This window comes from Lynx canadensis, chromosome E2, assembly GCF_007474595.2.
Source record: "Lynx canadensis isolate LIC74 chromosome E2, mLynCan4.pri.v2, whole genome shotgun sequence".
Taxonomy (NCBI): domain Eukaryota; kingdom Metazoa; phylum Chordata; class Mammalia; order Carnivora; family Felidae; genus Lynx; species Lynx canadensis.
Window position 1 is genome coordinate 46946882 of NC_044317.1, and position 18032 is coordinate 46964913.

The 18032-nt window shown below is 59.4% G+C and overlaps 1 protein-coding gene across 6 annotated transcripts in view; it reads left to right on the plus strand.

Annotated features, from left to right (window-relative positions):
* PAK4 (p21 (RAC1) activated kinase 4) overlaps positions 1-9950 on the plus strand; it is a 44868-nt gene extending 34918 nt beyond the window's left edge. For 5 of the 6 annotated variants that reach the window (XM_030298810.1, XM_030298814.1, XM_030298812.1 and 2 more), the window contains exons 3-10: positions 335-593; positions 3352-3810; positions 4025-4462; positions 5790-5923; positions 6142-6268; positions 7418-7543; positions 8376-8510; positions 8942-9950. In XM_030298810.1, coding sequence (XP_030154670.1) covers positions 390-593; positions 3352-3810; positions 4025-4462; positions 5790-5923; positions 6142-6268; positions 7418-7543; positions 8376-8510; positions 8942-9097 — 1779 coding nt within the window. In that variant the 5' untranslated portion in view covers positions 335-389 and the 3' untranslated portion in view covers positions 9098-9950. The remainder of the gene's footprint in view (positions 1-334; positions 594-3351; positions 3811-4024; positions 4463-5789; positions 5924-6141; positions 6269-7417; positions 7544-8375; positions 8511-8941) is intronic. The other variant, XM_030298815.1, reaches the window with a different exon arrangement.
* The last annotated feature ends 8082 nt before the right edge of the window (positions 9951-18032 follow it).

The window sequence follows — 18032 nt, forward strand, 5'->3', positions numbered from 1 at the left end:
CCAACTCTGAGACTTGAAGGAGGGGAAGGAGGGAGCCATGTGTGGATACTGGGGAATAGTGTCCCAGGGGGCGGGAACAGCCAGTGCAAAGGCGCTGAGGTTTGAAAACCAGTGTGAACGTAAACAAAGGGGAGGTGACAAGGGCAGGTTGTGTGGGGTGGGCCACCGGAGGACTCGGCTGAGGGCTCTGAGCGGGGGCAGGTGTCCACAGGGTCCCTCGGGCTGCATGTGGGAGACGGGAGACCAGGGAGGAGACGAGGACGGACAGGACCAGGGCAGGGCCGGAGGAGCAGAGAGGACTGGGCGGGTTCTGGTGAGTGGCCCCCTCCCGCAGGCCTGCTGATAGGAGCCCGCGTCTGCACCCTCGTGGTGCCGAGAGCCTCAGCGCCATGTTTGGGAAGAAGAAGAAGCGGGTAGAGATCTCCGCGCCATCCAACTTCGAGCACCGCGTGCATACGGGCTTTGACCAGCATGAGCAGAAGTTCACGGGGCTGCCCCGCCAGTGGCAGAGCCTGATCGAGGAGTCGGCCCGCCGGCCCAAGCCCCTCGTGGACCCCGCCTGCATCACCTCCATCCAGCCCGGGGCTCCCAAGGTAGGCCAGCGCCCACCTCCACCCCTCCTGCCCCACACCGACCCCCCACGGCGCCCCCGGCCCTTAACCCCACGCTTGATCGACACACCCCAACCGTCCGCCCCAATCCTCGTCCCCCCGTGCCGACCTTTCACTCCTCCACCCGCTGATCCCTCCCCTTGCCTCTCAACACTGACCGCTACCTTGACCCCTGCAGCAGCCCCCCACACCAGCCTCCAAGTCCTGCTCCTCTCCCTGGGCTCCATGCCCCTGTCCCCAGTAGCAGAGACTTGTCCTGGGGCGAGGGACAGATTCCCCCCCCCATCCCCCATGGTCAGGGCTAGGCTCAGAGGAGCTGCTGACCCAGCCCCACAGTCCCGGCCAGCTTCTGGAGGACACCTGAGCTGAGCCCTGAGGGACGCGGAGGAGTCATTGTGCCGAACGGAGAGGAGGCTCGGCTTTTAGTGGAGGAAACGGTCCAAGTGAAGCCTTGGGGGTCTTTCAGTTTGGGGCTTTGGTTTCCTGCCACCTTGGGCAAAAGGGTGGAGTTGGGATTTGAACGGAGGTCTTTTTCCAAGGCCTGTGCTCTTAAGCCCTTTCCTGTCTGCGTGGTCCAGGCGCCCAGGCGTGGCCCGTGGTGAGGCTGGCCCGGTGGTGGCAGGGCGTGAGCCTGCCCGGCCCGGGAAGCTGGCTTCAGAGCGTGGACTTCACCCCAAGGGCACTGGAAACCAGGAAGGGCCGGGGGCCAGGGGCATGCAGCCAGGGTCGTTCTAGGGGCGGAGATGGGTGTGCCCGTCCGCGGGCCCAGCGCCTGGGGACAGGCCTGCAGCTGACTCATCCTCTCCTGGTGCCCGGCCCCTGCCTGGCGGGAGGGCGCCCTTAGTGATCCGCGTGGTGTGGCGGGTGGGGACACAAGGGCGGACGCTCACCAGGATGACCGGAATCTCCATCCGGTGGCCCACCGAGGTGTGAGGGCATCCCACGCAGGCCTTTTGAATATTTTGAAGTCTTTGCCACGGCTTAAAGCAGCCGAGGCTTCACCTCCGGATCTTTCTTTCTGGCTCTCCTGGGCCCCACGCAGCCCCCCTCAGTTCTACCCCTGCTGGTCCCGTGGCCCCTGGAGCACTGGCTGTGGCCTCCCCGGGGGAGCCCCTACAGTCTAGCCCCTGCTTAGCCTGTCCGCCGTGAGCCCTGCCAGGAGGATGAGGTGCCTGGTCGTAATTCATGCAAAGGTGCCACGTGGGCTGGTGTTCGCTGCCCTCGGCTGGGAATCTCTCCAGTCCTCCCGGGCCCTCCCCCAACCCCCAGGGACTTAGCCTCTTATCCCAGTACCAGAGTCTGAGCGGATATCTTCCTTCTTCACTGGGCTCCCGGGCAGGGCCGGGCTTCTGCGCTGGTAGCCAGGCCCAGGAGAGGCAGGGGCAGGGGCGCTGCGGCCTGTAGGTGGCTTTTGTGTCATCGGTGTTTTCTGCACAGCAGAGGCAGCTCCGGCCTGAGGCTGCCTGGCCGCCCTGGGCCTGCGTCCCCGCATAGCAGTGACTGATAGCAGAGGGATGGGGGTGCTTCTCTGCTCCCCGCGGCCTCCTCCCAGCCCCCCTCACTCACTCACCGGTTCAGCCAGTGTTTACTGAGCACTGTCTCCATACCTCCCAGACACTGTTCTGGGCGCTGAGATGTGCAAGAGCACAAAAACAGGAAGAGACAGGAGCTGCCTTCATGAACGTTGCACTGGGAGTGCAGGCGATGGTCAGCTTATGAGTGCTTCGTGTCTGCTGGTTTTGAGTACTCCAGAGAAAAAAGAAGGCGGGGAACGGGGAGAGTTAGGGGCGGGCATTTTAGACTGCGGGTGGTCAGCAAAATCTTCCCTCTGAGACGCCGAGCAAGCCTGAAAGAGGGAAGGGAAGGAGCTGTGGGCATACTTGGGGGGAAAGATGTTCTAGGAAGAGCGGACAGTCAGTGCAAAGGTCCTGAGGTGGGAGCGTGCCTGGTATGTTTGAGGAGGCCTATGTGTCTGCAGCTGAGTGGGGGCTGGGGGAATCCTGGAGGCCTTGACTCAGTACTCGAGGGAGGAGGTGGCCATGGCCCGGATCGGGGTGGACTTGGCAGGTGAGGCTTGGGTGGATTCAGGACACACTCTGGGTCCACCGGGCCCTCATGGGAATTTGCATTTGCCCCCGCTGCTCCTGGGGCACTCTTGCCCTGCGCTTCGGGTCCGGTCCTTCCCGACTCTCCCTGTCCTCCACCCTCGGCTTCCAGGGAACCCAAGAGTGTGGTTTTGGGGCTGACGGCCCTCGCGGGCTGCAGGGGAGGAGGAGGTCTGAGCCGTGCCCTGGCCCTAGCTAGCATCCTGTAATTTTCGGCTCTCCGGGGCTGATTATGGGGTGGCGTGGGCTCTGCACTCCTTCCCCTCCGGCTCACAGGGCAGAGGCCCGCTCCCAGCCTGGAGAGCAGAAGACAGGGAGTGCTTCTCAGGGGGCCCAGCCAGCCCAGGGGCCACAGCCTGCCCTGTGGGAGGTTAAGCCTCCAGCTCTCTTCCGGCGGTAGACAGATAGACAGACAGACGACTCAGTGGTATGGGAGGGGCTGCAGCCTTCCCCCCCTCCCCCGCCGGTGCCTCCCCCAACTGCCCGGCCCCATCATCACCCCATGGCATTTCTTCATTCCGTCTCTGTCTTGTCTTTGTGTGTGTTGTGTCGTGCTGTCCTTGTGTGTCGGATCCACGTCCTGTGTCCTCCTCTTCCTTGCCCGGCCCCCATCCCGCCATTGCCCCGGACCCCAGACCATCGTGCGGGGCAGCAAAGGCGCCAAGGATGGGGCCCTCACGCTGCTGCTCGACGAGTTTGAGAACATGTCGGTGACACGCTCCAACTCCCTCCGGAGAGACAGCCCGCCGCCACCTGCCCGAGCCCGCCAGGAAAACGGGATGCCCGCAGAGCCGGCCAGCACGGCCAGAGGGGCCCCAGAGAAAGTGGGCGGCCAAGGCCGGGTCGCCGGTCGCAGCGAGGCGGGTGGCGGCAGTGGTGACAGGCGGCGGGCGGGGCCAGAGAAGAGGCCCAAGTCTTCCAGGGAGGGCTCGGGGGGACCCCAGGAGTCCTCCCGGGATAAACGCCCCCTCTCTGGGCCTGACGTCGGCACCCCCCAACCTGCCGGTCTGGCCAGTGGGGCAAAAGTGGCAGCTGGTCGGCCCTTTAACACGTACCCGAGGGCCGATACGGACCACCCGTCCCGGGGTGCCCAGGTAACCAATCCCCCTGCCCCAGGACCTCCCGCCGTCCCTTTTTCCAAAGCTTCCCCTGTTCCCCACCCACCAACCCCGACCTGTGCCCAGCCCGCTGTCCATCTCCATCCTGACCGCCATGTGTCTGTCCCGCAGCCAGGGCCCCTGTCCTGCTCAGGGAGCAGAGCCGGCCCCCGTCCCCTCCACTGACAGCTGCCTCTCTTTTCTGTTGCAGGGGGAGCCTCACAACCTGGCCCCCAATGGGCCGTCGGCAGGGGGCCGGGCTGTCCCCCAGTCCTCCTCCTCCCGGCCTCCCACCCGAGCCCGTGGACCCCCCAGCCCAGGAGTGCTGGGCCCCCATGCCTCCGAGCCTCAGCTGGCCCCCCCGGCCCGCCCCGTCACCACCCCCGCCGTCCCCCCCGCCCCTGGGCCCCCCGGGCCCCGCTCGCCACAGCGGGAACCCCAGCGAGTATCCCACGAGCAGTTCCGGGCCGCCCTGCAGCTGGTGGTGGACCCCGGCGACCCTCGCTCCTACCTGGACAACTTCATCAAGATCGGCGAGGGCTCCACGGGCATCGTGTGCATCGCCACCGTGCGCAGCTCGGGCAGGCTGGTGGCCGTCAAGAAGATGGATCTGCGCAAGCAGCAGAGGCGCGAGCTGCTCTTCAATGAGGTGGGCCTCGGGCCCCCTCCTGTCCCCTCCTGTCCCCGCCGTCACCCTCCTCTTGGAGTCCTCCACCAGTGGGTTTCGAGGCCCGTTCTGGGCCAGCCCCTGTAAGGGTGGGGATGGGAGAAGGCCGTTCAGGGCTGGGGTTCCCTGGGGCTGGGTTCTGGGCCTACCTCCTCTCCTTACTCCTCACACCTCCCCGGGCTGTCACTTCTGCACCCCCGTACCCCCCGCTGCATCTCTGTCCTGTTACTGGCCTTCTCTGAGCCCCAGGCCCCTCACACCCTCCCAGACTGGCCCCAGAGTCCCAGCCCTGCCCCTTCCCGGGTCCCCTGTCTCAGAGAGGCCCCACCCTCCCTGACCCCAGCTCAGAGCTCTGGCCCCTCCCCGTCTCCCAGCCCATCAGCCCCTGCGTAGCCCCAGCCTCTCCCGCTTGGCCCTGCCCAGCCTTCCCCTCTTGGGCGCCCCCTGGGCATTCCCCACACAGCCACTAAAGGGCTCTTTTTGACATGTGACATGTGAGACTATCCCACGCCTGCGCCCCCACCCCTCAGTGTCCTCAGGATGAAGGCCTGGCCTCTTGGCCGAGCATTTGAGGTCCAGCCCCCATCTAGGCCCTTGGTTCTGTCCAGCCTCTGGCTTTGGCTCTTGTGGCGTCTGCCAGGGAGCTTGTTACAGAGGCAGACTCCCGGCTCCTTCCCCAGAGGAAGCAGGCCCCGGACTCTGACGCAGGAGTCCCAGGACGGCAGGCCTGGAGGTGGTCTAAACTGTGGCTTTTGCCTCCCCGTCTCAGTACTCCTCAGCTGTCCCCATAAGCCTTCCCCCGGCCCCCCAACATTACAGGGCTCCAGCTGCACCGGGAGCTATTCAGCGGGACCCCTGCAAGCGGCGTGTTCCCACCCCCGAGCCCCGGCTTTGCCTCGTTAGGCCCTCTGCCCCTGAAGTCCATCCCCCCCAGCCTTTTATTCTGACCTTGGCTGATAACCTGCTTGTGCTGAGGTCTCATCCCTGTGCGTAGATGTTCTCTTCCTGAGTCCCTCTCCCAACACCAGCCTGGTCATCAGGGCCACTCAGAGACCAGCTCAGGACTGGTCGGAGAGCAGGATCCGAAACTGGGGTGTGGGGGGGCGCCCCCCCACCACGCAGGCATCAGGCCTCAAGCTGCCGTTGGGGTCTGTTGGCTTTGGCACTGGGGCAGGCGGTCCAGGATGACCCCGGTGAGCGGGAGCGACAGGTGGGACTGGGCCTGCGGCATGGCGGGGCCCAAGCCCGGGGCGGGAGAGGAGGCGGGAGGGTGGCCCTCCCCACCCCGCTGACCCAGCCCGGTGCCCAGGTGGTGATCATGCGGGACTACCAGCACGAGAACGTGGTGGAGATGTACAACAGCTACCTGGTCGGGGATGAGCTCTGGGTGGTGATGGAGTTCCTGGAGGGCGGCGCCCTTACCGACATCGTCACTCACACCAGGTACCGCCAGGCAGCTGGACCCCGGCGGGCACCCAGCCTGCTGCCTCCCCAGGCTGTCCAGCGGGAGCCGCGTCCCCTCAGACCTGTCCCACGACAGGATGAAGTCCCCTCGGACCCCTTGGGGCGGGGCCGCGTCTCGGGGCCAGGAGGGCCGCGTCCCCCTCGGACCCCCGGCCGGGGCCCTGTCTGCCCCAGTCGCTGACCCCCATCCCGCGCAGGATGAATGAGGAGCAGATTGCCGCCGTGTGCCTGGCCGTGCTGCAGGCCTTGTCTGTGCTCCACGCGCAGGGCGTCATCCACCGCGACATCAAGAGTGACTCCATCCTGCTGACCCACGACGGCAGGGTGAGGAGCAGGGTGGCTCGGGCTTCCCCCGCCTCTCCCCAGTTCCCCCCACCTCTCCCCAGCTCTCCTCTGCTCCGAGGGTATCTCTGATCCCGGGTTCAGTGGCTCAAGGAGCAGTAAGTTTGCGCCTCATGCAACAGTCCGGAGTCGGGTCCGGGGCGGTGGGGGGCTCCGCTCACGCATCCACGGGGGGCCTGGGCTGGCAGAGTCTGCCTTCAGCGCAGGATGCTGGAACTGTGGTCTCGCATTGGGCCCAGAGAGGGGAGAGGGCGTCTGAGTGGCCGGCCACTGCTCTCGGCCATATGCTTCCTCCTCTACCAAGAAACTGTTCCTAGCCGAGCACCCAGAGGTGGGCCGTCGACCGCCATCCCGCCTCCCATCTTCTGGACCGACGCTCCAAATTTGAGGTCCACGGATGAGCCTCCCGGGGCCCAGAACCTGCATTTATATTTTTAAGAGTAGATGTGATTTTCAGCGGGAGGGGGTCCTTGACTTTCACCAAAAATCTTGTTGGTGATTCGCCTGTCCTCCCCCAGGAAGGTTAAGCCATTCCAGTAGAGGTAGGGGTGGGAGCGGGCCCTGTTTCACTGGGAGTCTCAGTTGAAATCCACCAACTCCTAAAGCCGTCTGCAGACGTGTTTGGGGGACATCTGGGAGCCTGAAATTGTGTGCACGCCGTGTGCGTGTATTTCCTGGGGGTGAGAAGATCCACACATACCCTCGAGAATCTGAAGGGGGCTCGTGGCTCCAAAACAGGTGAAAATCCGTGGTTCTGGGAACGTGGTTGTTGCCGCGTGGGCCACACCCCTCCTGCCCTCGTGGGCAGGGCTGTGCCCCTCTCACCTAGAGATGTGCTCCCTCCAGGGACACCGGGGCCCAGGGCATGGGCCTCTGGAGCCAGCCGTGATCTCCGCCCCCATGAGGCATCTGTTACCTGTAAGGCTTGGGCCACTTCCTGCAGGAGTCCCAGGGCAGACCCTGTCAGGGAGGCAGAAGGTGTGATCCTGGGGAGGTGACACACCTGAGGGCCCCCTGCTGGCAGATGGTGGAGCCGCTCAGTGGTCTGGCTCCAACCTCCAGGCTGCAGGTGGACACTGCTCACTCCCACCTCCAGCACCTCTGACCCCCGCTGCCTGTGCCCGGTTGCAGGTGAAGCTGTCGGACTTTGGGTTCTGTGCCCAGGTGAGCAAGGAGGTACCGCGGAGGAAGTCACTGGTCGGCACGCCCTACTGGATGGCCCCAGAGCTCATCTCTCGCCTCCCCTATGGGCCAGAGGTAACCCGGAGGTGGCCCGGTTGTCCGGCTGTCGGCCCTGGCGTACAGCGTGACGGTCCGAAACAGCTGGAGTGCTGGGGGCGGGGTGGGGCTCAGTCTGGGAAGTGGGTCACCAGGGATGGGCTTGTGGGAGAGGACGCAGGCACGCATGTGCTCTGCGCATTCGTCCCTGATTGGGTGCTAGTTCGGAGCCACGCCCAGGGCTGTGAGTGACAAAACCAGCTCAAACGGTTAGCTGGGTCTGGGTCCCAAGAACTGTGAAGTTGGGCATGGTGACCGGCTTCGGGCCCAGCCATCCATGCGCTCTGTCCGTCCCCAGCCCCGACTGCTTCGGCGTAGTCCTCAGTCAGGCGGGCACCGCCCTTGTTGGAGCAGAGCTGGCCCAGCCCCTCAGTACATGGCCACGTCCCCACCCCACGAGCGGCACTGTTTTCCTGGATATTAATCTTAGAATTGACTCTGATTGGCTCCGCTTGGGTCACGTGCCTATTCCTGAACCAATTACTATGTCCCACCTGTGCCGATTGGGCCCCCTGGTCCGGGACCCCAGGATGCTCTGCAGAGGGAGGGAGGGAGGGTCGCTCCCCCGAGGAGACCTGGGCGTGGTTAGCAGAAAAGTGAGGGGTGCTGCGTGCGCAGAACCCTTCGAGGGCTCCCTGCGGGAAGAGTGTGTGGGTCTGGCAAGGTGGGTGCCAGAGCGGGTGTTCAGGGCCCAAGGACCCCAGTCACGAAGAGGCAAAGGCAGAAGCAGGGCCCCTCCCCACCTCCGCGGCTTCCCCCAGCGCCAGCCAGTCCCTGCACAGCTCAGCCCTACCGTCCTTCCCCACTGCAGGTGGACATCTGGTCTCTGGGGGTGATGGTGATCGAGATGGTGGATGGGGAGCCCCCCTACTTCAACGAGCCACCCCTCAAAGCCATGAAGATGATTCGGGACAACCTGCCGCCTCGACTGAAAAACCTGCACAAGGTGGGCCCCGCCCGGCAGGCACGTGGTGTAGGGGAGAGGACGCTCTGTGCTGAGCTCCCCACCCCCTACCCCCGCGGGTCCCCTGAGCCCTCACCGACCGTCCCACAGTGGTTGTGCTTAGGCTGGCCTGGCTGAACACACACAGCATAGCCAGGTGCAGGAGAGGAGCCTTCCTGGTAAGGGAGAGGTGCCCCCAGGGCTCAGCTGTGGTCACCTCCTTACAAACCTTGAAAATGCAGAAGAAATGAGCCCCTGGCTGGATTTGTTGCTCCCCCCGGGGCCCGACCCTAGTACACATGGGACCTCCTGGCCCCCTCCCTGGGCAGTGGGTATTGTCATCCCATTTGACAGAGGAGCACGGAGGCCCAATGGCAAGTGAGCGGTGGAGCTGGCACTCAGATCCCCTGACTGTCTCCCTCTCTTCCTGACAGGTGTCCCCGTCCCTGAAGGGCTTCCTGGACCGCCTGCTGGTGCGTGACCCGGCACAGCGGGCCACGGCGGCTGAACTGCTGAAGCACCCGTTCCTGGCCAAAGCGGGCCCGCCCGCCAGCATCGTGCCCCTCATGCGCCAGAACCGCACCAGATGAGGCCCAGTGCCCTGTCCCTGAACCAAAGAGCCCCTGGGGTCACCCCTGCCCTGCCGCAGGCCAGTAGGGGGCCGGCCCCCACTCCTCAGCCCGGGAGACACTCCATGTGGCACCGCCCTTCTTGCTGGGGGTGGGGGGGTGTGCAGGACCCTACTACTGAACTCCAGTTTTGATTTTGTGACTTTTGAAAAAACACAGGGACTCGTGGGAGCACGTGAGGATCCCAGGACCCCCACCCTCGGGGACAGGCCCTCCCTGTGTCTTCCTGTCTCCAGGAAGGAGGGGCAGCCCCCCATCACTGGAAGTCATCTGCAGTGGGGGCTGCTGTGGGTGGAGAGAACACTACGAAAGGTGTGTGTCTGTCTGCGTGCGTGTGCTCACGGGTGTGCATGTGTGTGCGCGTGTGCATGTGCGGAAGGTCCATCCGCTCTGTCCTCCAGCCTGCGAGTGGGTATCGCTGAGACCTTACCTAGCATACAGCGCAGCCCCCTGTCCCCGCCTGAGCCATTGTGGGGGCGGTCATGAATGTCTGAAGAGTGGCCTTTTCCCCAAGTCCTGCACCCCCTTTCTGTGGCTGGATGGGGAGACGGGGGTCAGGGCTTCCTGCCCGTCCCCAGCCTCTGCAGAAGACGACTACTGCGCCTGGACAGCCTCCTCTTTTCTAGAAGTCTATTTATATTGTCATTTTATAACACTCTAGCCCCTGTCCCGACCTGGGGACGGATGGCCCCTGTCCTAAGGGGCAGCGTCAGGGACAGAACCACCACTTGAAGAATCAGGTTCCTGTCCCCTTGGAGCCGCCCCATCCTCCCCTCCCTCAAGTTAGTTTTACAATTAAAATGTTTTCTTGTTTTGTGTGTGTGTGTGTGTGTGTGTGTGTGTGTGTGTGTGTGGAGCCCCACCCCCACCCCCATCCAGGCCGGCTTGGTGTGGAATTGGGAGGGGTTGGGGTGGAGAGAGGGCAGCCTCTGCGGGAGTTCGGGTCAAAGAAGCCAGTAGCACCCCCCTGACCAGGGGCCCGGATTCGCTCTCCCACCGGCCTGCCAACGGCCAGGTTCCCGGAGCCCATGTGCCACGACCACCAGTTTGCCAAATCTGAGATTTGCTGGAAACTTGTTTCAGAGGTTGTCTTGAGCATGTCCAGTGGATGGAAATGATCCTTGATGAGTTGACATTCAAGTAAATTGGCCATTCAGAAAATCGGTCAGCGGGCAGGTGGGCTTTTGAGGAATCGGCCGAGGCAGATGGATCCCGAGTGGCCAGCTGGAAGATACTCCATTGGCCAAAGCCTTCCCTCCACGTCAGGGTCCCGGTGGGGGCTGAGCCTGGGTCTCCACAAGGGGCGAAAGCAATTGGCTGACGTCACGATAACCGCGCTGCCTCTCAGTCCCGGTCACTGACCGCCCCGGGCTGGTCCTGGGCTTGCCTGCGCGCATCTTCCCCGGAACCCGGGAAGTGGCGGGGGCGGCGGCAGCGGGAGGAGCCAGTCGCATCACCATTGGCACCCGGGACCTCAGCCTGGTGTGGGCATGAAGTATGTAGAGATTCTGGCTCGGGCCACACCTCCTGTTCCCCACGGTCACATCACACCCCCTCCTCCGCCCCCAGCATCCCTCTCCTCAGGCCCTGAGCTCCCCAAGGATGGGGCACCGTGTCTGTGATCCGGGCCGGCCAGGAACACGCACTAAGGCTAGGTGGGGAATCGGGTCGAAACCTACCAAGGGCGACAGCTGTTGCCGAATGTGTGAATGTGTTGGAGCCTGGGTGGAGCTGTTACGTCCCTGGGAAGAGCCAAAATTGGTATAAGGAGGAATGGAAAACAGGAAAAGTCCAAAGTAACACACACCCCCGTCCCCCGCCAAACACACACTAACGAAAAAGCTTGGAGCTTAAATGCTTTTACAAATGAGTTCTACCAGACTTGGATCCAGTAATTCCTACCTGGTACAGTTTGTTCCAGGAAACAGAAAAAAGATAGAAACCCCCACTCATTTTAGGAGGCTGGTAAGCCTGTGATTCTAAAACCAGCGAAGGACGGTGAAGAACAGAGCCGCCGAGCTCACAGCCTGAGTGCCTTGTTTCCCTGGGGCCCCCGGGGCCTCTCCAGGACAGGCCACTGCAGGCGAAGGACGGGAAGTCCCTTGTAGGGTCATTACATGGTGGAGGCGACCCAGCTGTGATTGTCCCCTTCAGTCACCGTCACTGCAGTTTAAAGAATGGTTTTGGGTGGCCTTGAGGATGTCTCTGCAGGCCCTGTGCCCCCGTCCTGTCCTGCCTCCACAGAAGGGACTCCTGTGACATCAAAGGCCTCTAGTTGTCTCAAACAAGAGATTTAATACAGGGGGTTAGTTACGAAAGTATTGGGAAGTCTGTGGGAGCCGACAGGGCCAGTAACCTGGCCATGTGTGGAGCTAGAGGAACAGAAGGGCTCAGTGGCACCACCAGAATCCCGGAAGTCCCCTCGTGCCTCTGCTGCTGGGGGAACAGGGGTTCTTCCAGCTTCCCGCCCCCCCAGCACCGGTGCCTCCTGCAGGCAGAACTCTACTGACCCCGGCTCGCAAGGGGGTCTGTGCAACTTAGTTCTTCAGGCTTCCAGCCTCGGCAGGACAGGGGAGCACTCAAGGGCAAGTGTGGCACAGTCGCAGCCGGCCTCTGAGTCGACCTGGTGCCACACAAGCAGCGAGGGTTACCTCAGCTCCAGCAGGGGGTGCTGTGCTCTAAACTGCAAAGGCCTGGGAGGGGCAAATCAGGATGTATTAGCCTGTAGGTCAAAGGCATGTTTAACAAAAACCCAAGATGAGTGAGTGAAACAAGTCAGACCAATGGTTCTCTGAAGTGTGGTTCCCAGACCAGCAGCATCCCTGGGAACTTGCTGGGAATGCAAATTCCCAGCTCCCCCCCCCCCCCCCCCACCCCCGGCTGAATCGGTGGTCCAGAGGACTGGAAGAGGTAGGCACTCCCCTTTAAGGACATGACCAGAGGTTGCACCATTGCCTCATTGGCCAGAGTTTAGTCACATGGTTTCCTCCAGTGGCAAGGGAGGCTGGGAAATGTAGTCTTTATTCTGGGCAGCTGTGTGTCTGGCTAAAAAGTCTATTAGTGTAGAATTGTGATTCTCCACCTCTGCTGTTCACTAGACTCACTGGGCTTCTCCGGAGAACCCTGAGGCCGACCCACGTGTATTCAGGAGCTTAATATACAATAAGGATGGCCCCACAAAGCAACGAGGGAAAAATAGTTTAATAATAGTGTTGGGGAAATTGGTTCATTTTCTGGAGATAAAAGAAAACTGAATCCATACCTAACACCACAACAAAACCCTAGATCTGTGCTGTCCGAGGCGGTAGCCACTAACCGCATATGGCTATTTAATTTTTTTAATTAATGAAGCAAAATGAAGCGTTCAGTGCTGTGGCTGCAGTAGCCACATTTGACATCCTCAATTGCCACTTTTAACCAGTGCTACTAATTTGATGGTATAGATATGAAAGCTTTCCGTTATCTGAGTTCTATTGGACAAGGTTTCTCTGATGGATTCAGCATCCTCTGAAAAACTATAAAGGTGACGGAGGAAAATACTTGATGACCAGGAGCAGAGAAGAACTTAAAACTCCATTGGAACAAATTGTAAAGCAAAAAAAGAAATAATAATAATTTGACTATGTTAAAATTTAAAGCTTTTGTTCAAGGAAGGACATCATGGGCAAATGTAACAGGTTTCAGAATGGGAAGAAATATTTGCAAAGTCTAACATGGAGATTTGTGTGTGTGTGAGAGAGAGAGAAGAGCGTGTGAGCGAGCAGGGCAGAGGGAGAGAGCGAGAATCCCAAGCAGGCTCCATGCTGAGTGTGGAGCCCAACTTGCATCTCCACCCAAAACCCTGGGATCGTGACCTGAGCTGAAATCAAGAGACACTCAACTGACTGAGCCACCCAGGTGCCCCGAGAAGATTTTTTTTTTAATCAGAAAAGAGTGACCCAAATAGGAAAATGGGCAAATGGTATAAACAGGCAACTCATAGAAGAAAAGAAATTAAAAAAAAAAACAAAACACAAAAGACCAATCAGGGTGTGTACGAGCACAAACTCACTGGTAATTAGAGGAAGACAAGTCTGCTAAAAATTAGAGTGTGGTTTAGTCTGATGAAGTAAGTATTGCACATATGTATCTCCCAATAATTCTGCCTCTGGGTGACTTCCCAAAGAAATCATGGGACCGGGAGGGAGCGAGCACGAGGATGTTCACTGCAGCAGTGTTTATGGGGCAGGAGCAGGAGGCGGCCTGGGTGTCCCTCCTAGGGCAGTGAGTGATAAACACGGACTGCACACCAGCTCGTGCCGTGCTCAGGACCCAGGGACCAAGTGCGCCCATGGGTAGGGGGAGCCAACCCAGCAACAGAAAAAAGTGAAATCAAGATCTATAGTACCAGGCTACGTGTGTCGATTACAAATTATGGGCATAAAACAATAATATTCATTTTTCAGGGTTACAAACAAGAAAGACTCATTTACATAATGAAATGGCTCCCAGTGGGGAGGAAGGGGGAGGGAGAGGGAACAAAGAGGAAGAATAAATGAACAAGAGAGAGGTTTGGGGAGGAATAAAGACCTTCAATGTCATGCTGATGGTCTGTCCTGTGAACAAAGGGCAACCCTCTTTGGTATGGCTTGGGACCTAGTCACGGGTATTTAAATGAAAATTATCCAGGTGATTATACACACACACACACACACACACACACACACACGCAGAGAGTGGGGGAGGGGGGACAGAGGATCTGAAGCAGGCTCCACACTGACAGCACAGAGCTTGAGGCAGGGCTCGAACCCATGAACTGTGAGATCATGACCTGAGCCAAAGTTGGACGCTCAATCGACTAAGCCACCCAGGCACCCCTGTGCAGGTGATTCTAACGCGCAGCCAGGATTGAGAACAGGAACATGGTGTGGGGGCCGCCCAGCACTTTGTCCGCCACAGTGTCACTGTTGGGCTCAAACCTCGTGCCTGCCTCCTGCCAACACCCCACAGCTTATGAAGAGGGGCGCAGGGAAGCATCTCATGCCTTCCCCCATTTCACAGGTGTGGAATCATGTCCACAGAGGTTAAGGCCCTGTCCCGGGTCCCGTGGCCTAGGAGGGCCAGGCCTAAAGTCTCAGGTGCCTCGTTGGTTTCTGTGCCAGGCCCTGGGTGGTCCAGACGGTGGGGCTGCAGCATTGAGCACGACAGACATGGTCCAAGAGGCTCAGCCTCCGAGCCCCGGGGAGGCTTTTCCTTGAGAAATCCCCATTTTCACGTGAGAGCTCTTCAGTCTTCAAGGTAGGCAACCGATCTGGCACGTTGAACAGTATCGTGTGGCCCAAGCAAAATCAAGGTCATAGCTAACATTCGTCAAAATAGTCCATGTCCAGGGCTTTGCTGAGCTCCGAGTTTACCTCGTTTAACCCTACAGGGTGTTGAAAGGCGTCCCTTGCGGCCTCCCGGAGATCCATCCACGCGGAGCCTCCAAATCCCTTCTGTGGAAAAAGGGCCCTTGCGGGTGTGATTAAGGGTTTTGAGATGCGATCACCCTGGTTCATCAGGCTGGGCCCTGCATCCAGTGACAACGTCCTGTCCTTAGAAGGGAAAGCGGAGGGAGGTTTGCGATGCCCAGAGAAGGCACGTGAAGACGAGGCAGACACGGGAGGGCTGCAGTGTGAACAGCACCCACGGCTCCCAGGCGCCAAGAAGATTCTCCCCTGAGAGCCTCAGAGGGGGCAAGACCCTGCTGACGCCTTGATTTTGGACTTCGGCCTCCAGGGCTGTGAGACAGCACCTTTCTGCTGGTTTAAGCCACCAAGTCTGCGGCGATTCCCTTACGGCACTCTGGAAGCTAATACAAGCCTCCCAGGAAGTCACCAACCTGAGGTCACACAGCCAGAAGGTGCGAGAGGCGGGATTCGAACCTAAGCACGTGGCCTGGGATTCTCTGCACATCACTGCCCTGTCACAGCCTCCTGGACCGGGCAGGGCTCCCTTCACTACTGCGCCTGAGGGGCCACAGGACCCAGTTGGAGATTGTCACCGTCTGTCTCCCGGGGGGCTGGGGGTGGCCAGTCAACTGGACCAGGGCCAGGCCCCGAAAAGGCTCAGGGGAGAGATGGTTGCTCAAGAAGCCTTAGGGCTGAGAGGTGTTGGGGCTGGGAGTGACTCTGGACAGCAAACAGGGTCCAGGTCTGTGGTTTGGGGACGTGGGGACAGCTCACGGCCTGTCCCCAGAACGTCAGACGCATCACAGAAGTTTGGGGCCCCCGGTTTCAGCAAAGTTAGAATCTCTCCCTTTCTTCCTCACTCCCTCTCCTCCCTGTACCTTTGTCTCTGTCTCTGTCTCTCTACCATATTCTATCGCTGACTCTTAGTATTTAAGCAGGTAACCCAAACCCATGGAACAAAATGTAAAAGATTCCAAAGGCGATAAATTGCAAAATCAACCCCCCTCCCTCCCCCGTCCCCCCTCCCCGGAGGCGACCCCTGGTACAAGTTTCTCTACAAGTTTCCCGCAATCTCCTTCCAGAAACGTATGGCATGTACCAGCAAATCCCTCCATGCATATGCAGATATGTGTCCTACTTTGCACAAATGTTAGCATAAATGTACACATCCTTCTGTGCTTTGCTTTTTCCTCCCTAACACTCTATGGTGGTGGTGGTACCTTGTTAGTACGGACACAGCAACCGCACTCCTTGTCGATGGCTATAGTATTATCCCATGGAGCATATGAACCGTGAGTTACTGAAACAGTCCCTGTTGATGGACTTTTCAGGAAGCTTGCGGTTGTTTGCCGTCCTAAACAATGCCTCGGTACAGATCTCGTACGAATACTTTGTATTTGGCACAAGGGCAAATGTATCTGAAATACACACGCCTTGCCTCTTCCCGCACCTGCCGCTGGACTCCCACCTGCTCTCTGCCCCAGGTAATGCCTTCCGGGTGTCTCTAACCTTCTAGATCCTTCCCTGCCCCTGGCCAAACTCATCCCAGTCTGTCTTTACCTACACCTCTGTCTCTGTGTCTTTTTGCTTCCCTCCCCACCACTCTCCCCTCCTCCTCTTCCTCTCTCCCTCTGCCCCTCCCGTTTCCCTCCTACCCAACTCATCCCTGCCTCTCTGTCGCCCCCTGCAGGACGAAGCTGGCTCCCCGCATCCTCCACCAGACTCTCTCCCATCCCCTGCCCCCTCCCGACCTGGCTGGGCTTCCCCACCCCCTGCATCCCTGGTGGGAAACCTACCGTCTGTTTCTCAAAGGCCCCTGGTACCTGCCCTCCAAGAACCCCACCATTCTCTCTCAACCAGTAGGATTGGGCCCTGGGGGTGATACTGGTTTTGCCGTGAGAGCTAGACTCTAGCTCTGGTGGGAGCTAGACTCATGCACGTTGGATGAGATTCCTTGACTGGATGGAGCCTCGTCCTCCTGCCTTCTTGTCCTCCCTGCTCAGCAAACAGAGCAACCAGTCTGTCGGCCCTGAGCTAAAAACAAAACAAAACAAAAAAACAAACCCGCCCAAGGCCCTGCCCTGGTGAGGCAGACATTCTCATGGGGTGACACGGTTCATGACCAAGTGAACATATCCACATACTCATAGGTATTTATAAATCATACAAAATTCAAGAAAGAAAGAACGGGGTGTGACGACAGAGAATAGCAGGGGGTGGGAAACTGACTTTGGCTGGGGAGGGCCCAGGTTGCTGTTTATGCACCGGTAGGGAACAATTGCCAGGATATACTGTTGGGTAGAATAAAGGCAGAAAGGTGTGTGTTATGAAGAAGTGACGTTTGAAGGGAAGATGGAGTGGAAGGCCTGGTAGGCAAAAGGGGCAGCCTGTGCAAAGGCCCTGAGGTAGAAAGGAAGTTGGAAGGTCAAGGACCAGCAAAAATATGGGATACCACGAGCGAGGGGAGAGTGTGGGCTACCTCGGATAGCACTGTGGGGAGGAGTTAGCTCAATATTATAGATGAGGAACTAAGGCTTGGAGAAGGAAAGTCGTTCGCCCAAGGACACACAGTGTAAGGGTGGCGACTGTTGAGCTCAGGCAACCTTATGCTCAACCACCAGCCAGTGGTTCCTAGTGTGGGATCCCAGGCCAGCATCACCTGTTGGCCCACCCCAGAACTACCAAATCAGAAACTCGGGGTGGGAGCAGGGTTTGGAGCCCGACAGTCTGCGATTAATAAGCCTTCTAGAAGATTCTGACACATAGTCAAATTTGAGAACCACTGAACCAGGCTCTCTTGCCTCCCCAGACCTCTGAGGAGGTCCTCTGAGGGATCCCTGTCTGTCGTGGGTTGCATGGCGACAAATGGCAGTCCCCCAAAAGATATGTCCCCAACCTAGTCCCCAGAATCTGTGAATGCTACCTTAGTTGGAAAAAGGGGTTTTATAGATATAATTAGGTTAGAGAGCTTGAGGTGGAAAGGTCATCCTGGATTAGTCAGGTGGGCCCTAGATTTAATGACAAATGCCACTGACCTATGCGAGTGAGGCAGAGGGGCCTGGGTGGCTCAGCCTGTTGAGCGTCCGACTCTTGACCTCAGCTCATGTCATGATCTTGTGGTTCGTGGGATCGAGCCCCACATTGGACTCTGCCCTGACAGCAAAAGGCCTGCTTGCAATTCTCTCTCTCCCTCTCTCTGCTCCTCCCCCCTCAAAATAAATTAACTTTAGGGGGAAAAAAGAGCGAAGCAGAGGGAAATCTGAGAGTGAAGAGGAAGCAGCATGACCACAGAGGCAGAGGTTAGAGCGAGGTGGCCACAAGCCAAGGAACACGGCAGCCGCCAAAAGGCACGAGAGGCAAGGAAGGATTCTCCCCTAAAGCCTCTGGAGGGAGCGAGACCCTGCCGACCCCTGATTTCGGATTTAGAATAAGCTTCTGTTGTTTCAGGCCACCACGTGTGTGCTCAT